At 50.8% G+C, this 10,786-nt stretch overlaps 1 protein-coding gene across 2 annotated transcripts in view; it reads right to left on the reverse strand.

Moving 5' to 3' along the window:
* Nucleotides 1-5,699, reverse strand: part of XPO6 (exportin 6) — a 99,587-nt gene extending 93,888 nt beyond the window's left edge. The window contains exon 1 of one of the 2 annotated variants that reach the window (XM_044232964.1): nucleotides 5,216-5,699. In XM_044232964.1, coding sequence (XP_044088899.1) covers nucleotides 5,216-5,218 — 3 coding nt within the window. In that variant the 5' untranslated portion in view covers nucleotides 5,219-5,699. The remainder of the gene's footprint in view (nucleotides 1-5,215) is intronic. The other variant, XM_044232963.1, reaches the window with a different exon arrangement.
* Between the last annotated feature and the right edge of the window lie 5,087 nt (nucleotides 5,700-10,786).

Consider the following 10,786-nt stretch of genomic DNA (forward strand, 5'->3'; position numbering starts at 1 on the left):
AATAAACTGAGGCATTAAAAAGCTCTGTACATTACAGTCTGTGTTTTCGTTTACTTTACCAGTAAAATAATTTCATCATTTGAACCAGGTCACGTCTAATTTTCTCAAAAGCTGTTCAAGTCATTTCTTGATTACCGAACCTGCCTCCCAACCTAGCTCTAATTACGCGACTGCCTCCAGACCCTCTGAGGACCGCGGACCCTTTCCCTAGCATCTCCCCACACCCCCACGGCTTCTTCATACCTCCCGCGCATGGGGGCCCATGGAACAACACTGATGACCAAGTGTGACACACCACCTGAGTGGCCGAATCTAAGGTCTGATTTTGCCTCCGTTATAGTGACCACTCACCACTTGTGACGGGAATGCCATGGAAAGGGACATTCAAACTTAAGTCTCTGTAACCAAAACAATTTTCTAAGCAACTAGAGAAACACTAATTTAAGCAAGAGCTCGGTTTTGCACACCATTTCCATAATAACCAACAGCTCACTCGGTATTAGGTAACAACTTTTCAGAGAAGTGGTGGGAACCTCTGAGATATTACATCACTTAGGAACTCATGGGAATTCAACAAAAGCCAATGATTTAATCAAATATACTTACAGTATAGTTGTTACAGTAATTCTGGACTACTCTACACATTTTTTTGTTCTTACGATTTTTATTTATTTAGTTGAGAGAGAGAACGAGCAGCGGGGAGGAGCAGAGGGAAAGGGACAAGCGGACTCCCCATTCTGGAGGGAGCCAGACACAGTGCTCAGCCCCAGGACCCCGAGATCAGGACTCTAGCCTAAGTCAGACACTTAACCAGCCCCCATCACCATCTACCTCAGAACCGAACAAAATATATCCGGGTGGCGTTCTGATGATCTTCCATGATCTTCTGTGTGAGACCCGCGCATGATGGTTCAACTGTAGGAGGCTGCCAAGGCAATTCACAATCAGTAGAAACCACACTTGGAATTTCGACTTTGGATCTATCCCTGGGCCGGTGACATGCAGTACAAAATTCTCTGGAGATGCTGGGCCGTGGCAGCCGGCTGCGGCTCACAGTCAGCCCACGATCCCCAGGGTCAACAACCGACACAGCCACAACCATTCTGTCCTTCGCCTTCAGTGCCATATTCAGTAAGTGACATGAGACAGTCAACACTCTCATATGAAACGGGCTTTGTGTTAGATGGTTCTGCCCAACAAGCCATCCCTTGGACCCTTACACGTTCTAAACACATCGAAGGGAGGCAAGTCAGGTGTAGTAAATGCATTTTCTGCTGACAGCTTACAAGGGGTTTATCGGGACATAACCCCACTGTACATGGAGGAAGATCTGTCCTGCCAAAAAGCGCAGGCCTTGCAGTAGAGTGCCTTGGTCCAGATGCCTGCTCCACCCAGGAAGCCTACAGCTCCTGTGTCCTCAGCCCCTCTGGTAAAACTGGCAAGAATGTGGGCACCTGGGTGGCTCAGTGGGTTAAAGCCTCCGCCTTCGGCTCAGGTCACGGTCCCAGGGTCCTGGGATCGAGTCCCGCATCGGGCTCTCTGCTCAGTGGGGAGCCTGCTTCCTCCTCTCTCTCTGCCTGCCTCTCTGCCTACTTGTGATCTCTGTCAAATAAATAAATAAAATCTTAAAAAAAAACTGGCAAGAATGTAAACTAGCAGGGTGGTCTTGTTAACCAGACCAGACTGAGTGACTACAAGAGAAACGATTGCGAGCTCACAGCAGATACGTAATAAATGGTGATCTTATCGTATTATACCATTTTCATCTCATCAGGATTGAAGTTTTACAAAGACATGACAAAGACTCAAACAGGGGCTCCTGGCTGGCTCAGTTGGTTAAGCGTCTGCCTTCGGCTCAGGTCAGGTTCTCGGGGGTCATGGGATGGAGCCCTGCACCGGGCTCCCTGCTCAGCGGGGAGTCTGCTTTCCCCTCTCCCTCCACCCCTGCCCTGGCTCCCTGCTCAGCGGGGAGCCTGCTTCCTCCTCTCTCTCTCTGCCTGCCTACTTGTGATCTGTCAAGTAAATAAATTAAAATCTTAAAAAAAAAAAAAAAGCGGGGGGAGAGGCTCAAACATGTGTCAACTATTACTCCTAAAAGTAAAAATGTTAAGTAAGAAATAAAGAGGCAAAAAAGTTCCTGAAATAAAGCAAGGGATGTGATCCCGGGGGGAAAATCTCCTCCTCCTGTAAGACACACACCAGGCAACGATTTCCTCGCATTCTGGTGACAAGGCCTGCCCCACCCACACCCCTGACCCTTGGATCCCTACAGGATGTGAACCCCCAGTGTGAGTGATGAAGAAAGGATCTGATTAGAAGGTCCTAATCTGGTCACAGTCACTGTGGCCACCCCTTGCCTGCTTAAGTATGTGAGGTCGAGCTTACAAAACCCTTGACTCGAAACTTAGCCCCAGAAAAAAATGTACATTGTAATCATGGAGTCAACTACTTTACACCAACTGCTCAGAAGTGGCCATTTTCATAATGTTCTGATCGCCAATTAAAATGAATTCTGGGGGCGCCTGGGTGGCTCAGTGGGTTAAGCCGCTGCCTTCGGCTCAGGTCATGATCCCAGGGTCCTGGGATCGAGCCCCGCATCGGGCTCCCTGCTCAGCCGGGAGCCTGCTTCCTTCTCTTTCTCTCTGCCTGCCTCTCTGCCTGCTTGTGATCTCTCTCTGTCAAATAAATAAATAAAATCTTTAAAAAAAAAAAATAGACTTTATAAAATGAATTCTGAATGCAAGGATGCTTGGCTAGCTTAGTCAAGAGCTGGTACGATTCTGCCAACGGTGGTCCTAAACCTCCATTCCTGGCAAGCTCCCTGAGGGGAGGAGCTCGTCTGCTCGATTTTAAGACATTTCCTAGAGCCTGGGGTCCGGTGGCAACTTAAAATTCAAGGAAAGATTTCTACACCCTTGTTCTAGGCAGCATCACTCAGAACAGAACATTATTTAGTGCTTACAATGAAGGAAATCTGACACGTGCTACAACATGGGTGAACCTCCCGGACATCATGCTGAGTGAAGCCAGTCACAGAAGACCCCATACTGCAGGGTTCCGCTTCTGGGAGATTCCTAGAGTAGTCCAATTCCCAGAGACAGAAAACAGGGCGTGGCCGTAGAGGATGAGGAAGAAGGGAACGAAGTTACTGCTCCATGGGTACAGTTTCAGTTTTAAGACGAAAAAAGTTCTGGGGATGGGGGGATGTACATTCACCACAATGTAAAAGTACAACGTGACACTGGAACAACTTGGCTTTGAACTACACGGGCCACTTACACACGGAGTTTTTTTTTTTTTTTTTCCCAATAAAAACAGCACAGCACTGTAAATGCACTTTCTCCTATGATTTTCTTAGTGGTATTATTTTCTCTAGCTCACTTTGTTAAGAATACAGTATAGAATACATATAACATACAAAATAAATATTAATCGACAGGTAACGTTATCAGTAAGGCAACAGGAGACTAACAGTAAAGTTTTGGGGGAGTCAAAATTATAGATGACTGGGGCGCCTGGGTGGCTCAGTGGGTTAAAGCCTCTGCCTTCGGCTCAGGTCATGATCCCAGAGTCCTGGGATCGAGCCCCGCGTCGGGCTCTCTGCTCTGTGGAGACCTACTTCCTCCTCTCTCTCTGCCTGCCTCTCTGCCTACTTGTGATCTCTCTCTGTCAAATAAATAAATAAAATGTTTAAAAAAAAAAATTATAGAGGACTTTCCACATCATGGGGGGCAGCGCCCATGACCCCCACGTTGTTCAAGGGTCAGCTGTCCTTAATGCTACTGAACTGTAACACCTAAAAATGGTTAAAATGGTACTTTTTATGTTCTATGTAATTTACAACTTAAAGAGAAAAACCAGAAAATTAACTGAAAGACTAAATGAAGAAAGGAATACTGAGTACTACCTTCATCGCTCACAGTGTTCTATCTCTGCCTCCGGATTATCCATTAAGGAATTCCTACCAGCGTGTCTTACAGAGGAGAAAACTGGACCTCGGAGAGCGTGACCTATCTGCCACTGCACTACACACAGGATCTATCACACAGGGCTGTGCAGCTTTCACGGTGTATTTTACCCCCCTGGTTGGAAGCCCCGTGAAGACAAGGGCCATGACGGAGGTCTTCTTTCTGTGCCCAGAAGCTAACGCCAACACCCACTGGCCCCCTGAATGTTTTAAAAAGTCCCACTGGCCTGAATACCTACATCACAGGTGTCATGTCCCTTTCTCTACGAAGTCCCCAACAGGAGTAAACGGACAGCCTTAACCCTTCCTTCACCGGAGGGGCTCAAGCACAGGCTGAGCACTCCAGGCTCCCCCTCGGGCGTACTGTGTACCAGGAGCCGGGGCAGATAAAGGGTCGGACAATTTCACCTTGGAGGGCACTGAATCCACTGCTGTGGAGAGAGAAGGCTCGGAACGATGATCACAAGACAAAGGCCTCATAAACAGACGGGAGTACACAGACCGGAGCAAGTGCTCAGAGTGTCTCCGGGTCTGAAAAACTGGAAAGGGAGGATCTTCCGAAGAGGTGGCTCCTGAGCTGGATCTGGAAGAGTGCAGAGTTCTCCGGGCACTACCAGGGGAAAGGGCCAGGGCGTGAAGCGGAAACAACGGCGCGCTGGGTGTCCAAGGAACGACCCCATTCTGACTCTGCTACTCATTACCCGGAGAGGCGACCTCTGCAAATCACGAACCCGGCTTCCTTCTATGTAAAACCACTGCCAAGCCCCATCCAACCCTGCGTGTTACGCCTAACAGAAGCGCTGGAGTCAAAGGGCCAAGTTCATATGGTGCCACTGTCCCGTAAGAGTGACCTTGAGCTCGGTAACTAGGTGCTCAGTGCCTCAGTGTCCCCAGCTCAGGAGAGAGCGACGGAGCCCACGTCAATCCCTCGCACAGGCCCAGGCACACCGGAAGCCCTCGCAGTACCGGCGCGCCGCAGGCCAGCAGGCTACGCGGTAAGGGAGGCCACCCCCAGATGCCAGGGTAGTGCCTGCTGCGCCTCCAGGTCCCTCCCAGGCCCGAGACAGCCCCGGGGGGGGAGGGGAGCGCCGAGCCCGGGCGGCAAAGCCTGCACGCATGTGTCACTGCCGGGCTCGGCACGCGTCTCTCCCCGCCCCGGGCAGAAGCGATGGCTCAGCAGTCCCGGGGCCCGCTCCCACCCGCTCAGACCCGGCCCCGGGCAGGAAGAGGGGCTCGGCCCCCACTTACCATGCTGGCCGGGGGAGGGGCGGCTCAGGTGCGCTGGCTCTCGAGCTTCGGCCACGTCCCGCTCGCAGCGTTCAGGTCATGGTCCCGGCAGGCTCGGGAAGTCCCCCGCCCATGCAAAGACAACCGCTGCCCCACCCGGGCCCCGCGGGGACCCTCTAGAAAGAGCGCGGCCCCCCGGCCCGCCTCATCGGGGACCCCCTGAACAATTCATCTAGAACCACCCGCCCCTCCCCAAGAAAACCGAAAAAAGCAGGAAATGGGGCTCGGAAGCCGGTGAGAGGGCAGCGGCTCGGGGGGGGGGCGCCCCCCGCCCGGGCCCGACCCCCGAGGGGAGGCTCCGGGCCCAGGCAGGGGCTCCCGGCCTCCGCGTTCAGAAGCGGCTGCGGGCCCGGCCCCGAGGCTGAAGGGGCGGAGGCTGAAGGGGCCTCGGCGGCGCAGCCCGGGCGGCCGGCTCAGGGAAGAGGCCCGGGGGCCCGCGCTGTCCTCGCCGCCTCAGCCCACACGGCCGCCGCCACCGCCCCCCGGAGCATCCCTGCGCGCGCCCGTCCCGGAGCCACCCGCTCGCGCCGCGCGGCCGCCCCCGACCAACAGCCCCAACGCGCCGGAAGTGGCGAGCGCCCGGCGCGGCCCCACGGCGCGGCCGCCGGGCTGCGGCGCTGGAACCGGACCAATCCGGAATCGAGCGGGGAGGGGGGTGGGGGGTGCGGGGCGGGGCCGCACCTGACGGCTCCCTCCTGGACCCGCCCCCTCCCGGACCCGCCCCGCCCCGCCGCCCATCCACGCGGGCCGGCGGCCATGTTGGTAAAGGGCCCGGGTCTGCCATCTTAGTAAAGGGGCGGTTTCCCTTTCGCTTCGGGAGCCCATTCATTCCGCGGGTCTTTAGGGAGCGTCTTCTACGCGCCAGGCTCCGGGGGCCGGGAAGTCCGTGGCCCACAGCCTCTGCCCTCGGGGAGCCTACAGGCCTTCCGTTCACGCCTACTTTAGCCCTGCTGTGGCCCCGGTGCTAGGACTGGTGCAGTCTGCAAGCCCTCTGTAGACCCTGCCCTCGAGGAGGCCAGAAGCAACGAGGGTAAATGGATCCATTAACCCTAAGAAAGGAGTGGATGTTGTGAACGCAACAAAGTAGCAGCGGGCTGAGATCGGAAATGCCAGGGAGGCGAGGAAATGTAAACGGACACCCGAAGAATAAAGTCAAAAATGGGAAGCATGATCAAAGCCGAAGGAGCATGAGAGGCAGCTGCCGGCTCAGTCGGTGGAGCGCGCTGATCTCAGGGCTCTGAGTTTGAGCCCTGCCATGGGTGTAGAGATTACTTAAAAAAAAAAAAAAAGCTAAGGAACAACAGCAGAGGTGCTGTGGGGGTAGAATGTGAGGCGTTCCTGTTCCTATCCTCCAACACGCTGGACTTGTGAAAGTGCTGATTTTAAGGAACAGAGGCAGTAAAGAACACCGACCCGTAGAGGTTGAGCCCTCGCGTGTTCCCACCGCATAGACTAGAACAAATCTGGATGACCTGGTGGTTCTCAAACCAGCGATCACCCATCCCACCCCTGCATTTCAAAGATTCTCACTCAGTAGGTCTGGGTGGGACCTAATTTACATTTCTAAGTTACCAGATGATGCTAAGACTGGCGGGTCCTGGGACCGCCCTTGGAGAGCTGCTGGGGGAACTCCTGACCCCCCCTCCCAAGAGCAACAGCTTTCATTTATTCCTTCATCAAATATTTATGGCAACCCACTAAGTGACATCCGTGGTTCTGAGGATTCAGTGCCGAGAAAACATACACATGTGCTCTTATGAAATAGACACGTTATTATAAAAGTATTATATGATAAGTCATCAGTTATAATTGTGACAAGGGTGTGAAAGAAAAATACAAACCACCATGAGAATTAATGGCCAAGGGATCTAGGTTAATCACCAGGGTAGGAATGGGGAGGAGGTCAGGAAATGACATGTATTTAAGCTGAGGCCTGAAAGACGCCTTGTAGTTTGCTAGGCAGAGAGAGGAGGCATAGACTATTCTAGGCAGTAGAAAACAGCATGTATTAGAGAATCCGTTTCTAGGAAGAAGAAACCGCATGTATTAGAGAATCCATATCCAAAGGGAAATGGATGAATCAGAACCAAGATCAAGCAACTTGACCTTTCTTGGCTCAGCTTAGTGGGATGACCAAAGGCTGTAGGATAAGACGGATTTGGAGTGGAATCCCAGCTCTTAGCACTCACTGAAGAATGTTAAGTGCATGACTATCAAAGTCTTGGCTTCCTGTGTAAATGGATGAAATAACAGAAATTCAAGTCAGACTCAATTAGAGGTATGCCTTTGACTCCCATAATTCCCATAACTGGACATCTGGAAATAGGTCAGGTTCAGGCCACTAGACTGTTTCAGTCCACAGAACATGCATGCTTGTGAGTTCAAGTCCCATATTAGGCAGAGAGCTAGGAAGGTAGGAAGGAAGGTGAAAGGTAGGAAGGTAGGGAAAGGGAAGAGGGGAGAAGAGAAGTCAGGTTCATGCTGGGAGTAATGGAGGCCCTGGGTCCATTCCTTTAGGATTTTCTTGGCTCTGCTCTCCTCAATGGATCAGCCTTGTCCTCAAGATGACTGCTAGGAACAGCCAAGACCACAGGCATCCAATTTCACATCCAGCAAGAGAGACCCCCTTATCTCACATCCTTTCTCATGGTAATAAACGTTACCCTACTGGTCCTGGTTGGCCCTATGCCTGTCCATCCCTGAGCTAGCCACTGTGGAGGAGGATGGAATTGATATGATTGGCTTCGAGAACCCTCTCCTGGAGCTGATTTCAACTCTTCACCTGGCACATAAGGCATGCAGTAAATCACAGCTATTTTTAATTTTTCTCCAGGGATTTTGTCCAAGTCAACTAAATAACACTTTGTTATTAATATTAATCTCAACCTGTCTACTCCGAAAAAAAGATTTAAGGCTGCTATTACTTTTTGTTGGCACTCCAGAGATGGCCCCCATCCATCTCCTCCGGCCCATTCCTACTCTCCTGCCTTGGTCCCATTTGTTCAGTTATTCATTCAACAAACATCTGGTGAGTATCTATGTTTTGCCAGGCCTTTTCCTAAAGACTGAAAACTCCAAAATGAATAAGATTCAGGCCAATTGTTCAGTGCCTCATAGCAGAAAAAAATTCCAGCACAAGAAGGCACTATAATAGAGGTGTGTGCGAACCTAAGTGCGCAGGAAGAGGGGAAGGAGCAACTCGCTATGGACAGAGGAGTGATTAGAAGGTTGAACAAAGATAGTAGCATTTTCATTGGGTCTTGCTGGATGAACAGAGGTTCTCCTGACTGCTACAGAGGCCCCACTCCCCTTCCCACTCCAAGGTCTCCCATGGCATCCAGACTGTTTCCATTGCAAGTGATGAGATTGTAGCTCTGGAATTTGGAAGCCTATCAGAGGGGAAAGGGGACTTTGTTGTCTCATGTAAGAGAATACTCCAAAGATTTACATTGATTTCAGACATGGCTGCATGCAGAATCTGAAATGTCATCACAGAACTCCGTTTCTCTCCATTTCTTGGTTCTGATTCCTTGACCAGGGGTCCTTTATCCACACTGTCCCCACTGGCATACCTAGGCTTTATCTTCTCACAGATGGAAGCCTGGCAGAGAAGAAAGCGTGCCTCTCCTACAAGTATTCCAGGGAAATAATCTCCTTGGCTTTGATTGGATCACTCCTGAGCTAATCACTATGACCAGGGGAATGTGATGCGCTGATTGGCTGGACCTCAGTCACATGCTCTACCCCAATTTCCAGAATAGCTCTTCCTATGGCTAAAATCTCTCTGAGCCCCACCATAGCTCTGTGAAGCCCTCAGAGCGTGAGGAATTCTCTCCTTTTTCCTGCAAGGAATTGATTTCTCAAAAGGCAGAGGTGTTAATCGCTCAATATGGATTTAATGAATGAAGAAAGGATGAGCTTCTGGCACCCTCTGTAGGTGACAGGAACAGTCTCTATTTAACATGGCTTTCAAGGCCTTTGAACCTCCTGCCATACTCTCTGGTTGAGTTTTTATTCTTAGGCAGCTGGATGGCCTTGAGCAGGTCACCTCATCTCTCTTTTACCTCAGTTTCCTCATCCATAAAATGGGAATGGTACTAGTACCCACCTTAGATACCTGTATCATTTGGCTTCTATCAGGAAATTCTAGTTAGAATTTGAAGAATTGACAAGGGAACTATTTTTAAAGAGATGTAAGAAACCCTGCCAAAGATCATACAGTAGCCCCAGTCTAGTAACAATAGGACTCTGAGTACCACTAGGCCTGAAGGGGCAAGAGGAGGAACAGTTGCCAGACCCTCTATAGAGAGAATGGTGTGACCAGAGCTTGGGGAAGCAGCCAGCCAAGGTGTTCCTGCAAGGAGGAAGCCAGTGGAATAAATACCCCGACCTCACTCTCTTCACACCCTCTATCTCCTGTTGGGGATCCCCATTGGACAAATCCATCCAGAAGCCGGAGAGGAAGGGAGTCTAGTGATGTGGTTGGTGGGGCCAACTTCCTGGACATAAAGAAGGGGGACGGGGACTCCAGAGGTGCACATGGAAGAGATCCAGCAGAACATTACCATTACTGTGGCAAAGCACATGATGTTTAGAACTGTGGCACATGGAAAAGATGTTCCACAAGGTTTAGACATTAATTATTATGTTTCCATCCAAGTTGCAGCCCACCTTCCCATCTCCTTTCCCTCCACAAGCCCACCGAGCTAGACTTCTCATGGCTCCTGGAAAGCAGCAGGCTCTCAGAGCCTATGGTTATGTCATTCCATCATTTTAGAATGCCCTTTTCCTGATCTATCCCCTTACATTCCTACTTACCCCAAAGACACAACTCAAATGTCTCCTCCTGAGTGACCTCCTCCCATAAATAAATAGCAATTTACAAATATCCATTAGTACGAATAAAGGAGAAATCTTGTCTGAAGACTTACCTAGTTGGAACATCCACCAGAAATATCCAACAGGAATTATCCATGGGCAAGGCATGATGGGAGAGAGACTTCTAATGATCAGCAACATCAGCCTCGGCTCTCTTCCAACTTCAAGAGAGGTTTATACTTCCCCACTTGCAACCGAATAGGACAATGGCAACTGGGTGGAAGTGACCATGTCACTTCTGAGCCAGAGCGTTTCCCTGCTTATCCAAGTCTCTCTGATTCTGCTTTCCCCTGCCACAGAGAACTCTGAGGCATCATGTTGAGACAGGGGGGGAACCATGAGATGGATGGAGTGACTACATGGGGCAGAATGCTGCCCTCAACTATACCAGGCCAGCAGAAAAAGCAAGAAACAAACTTTGTGTTTTGAAGGACTGGGACTTAAGGGTGCTTGGTGACTGGAACACAACCTGACCTATCTTGACTAGCACACGAGACTATGTGTGGTGGGTGGTCTACAAAGAAGGGCCCCCGTTGAACCATATCTGTCAGAATTCCCATCTTTGTACTGTCCCTTGACTTTGACTCTGGGTTGGCCCTGTGAATTCACTTCTGACCAGTAAAATGGAATGGAATTGAACATGACTTCCAAAGT

The sequence above is a fragment of the Neovison vison genome, chromosome 14, assembly GCF_020171115.1.
Source record: "Neovison vison isolate M4711 chromosome 14, ASM_NN_V1, whole genome shotgun sequence".
Classification (NCBI taxonomy): Eukaryota; Metazoa; Chordata; class Mammalia; order Carnivora; family Mustelidae; genus Neogale; species Neogale vison.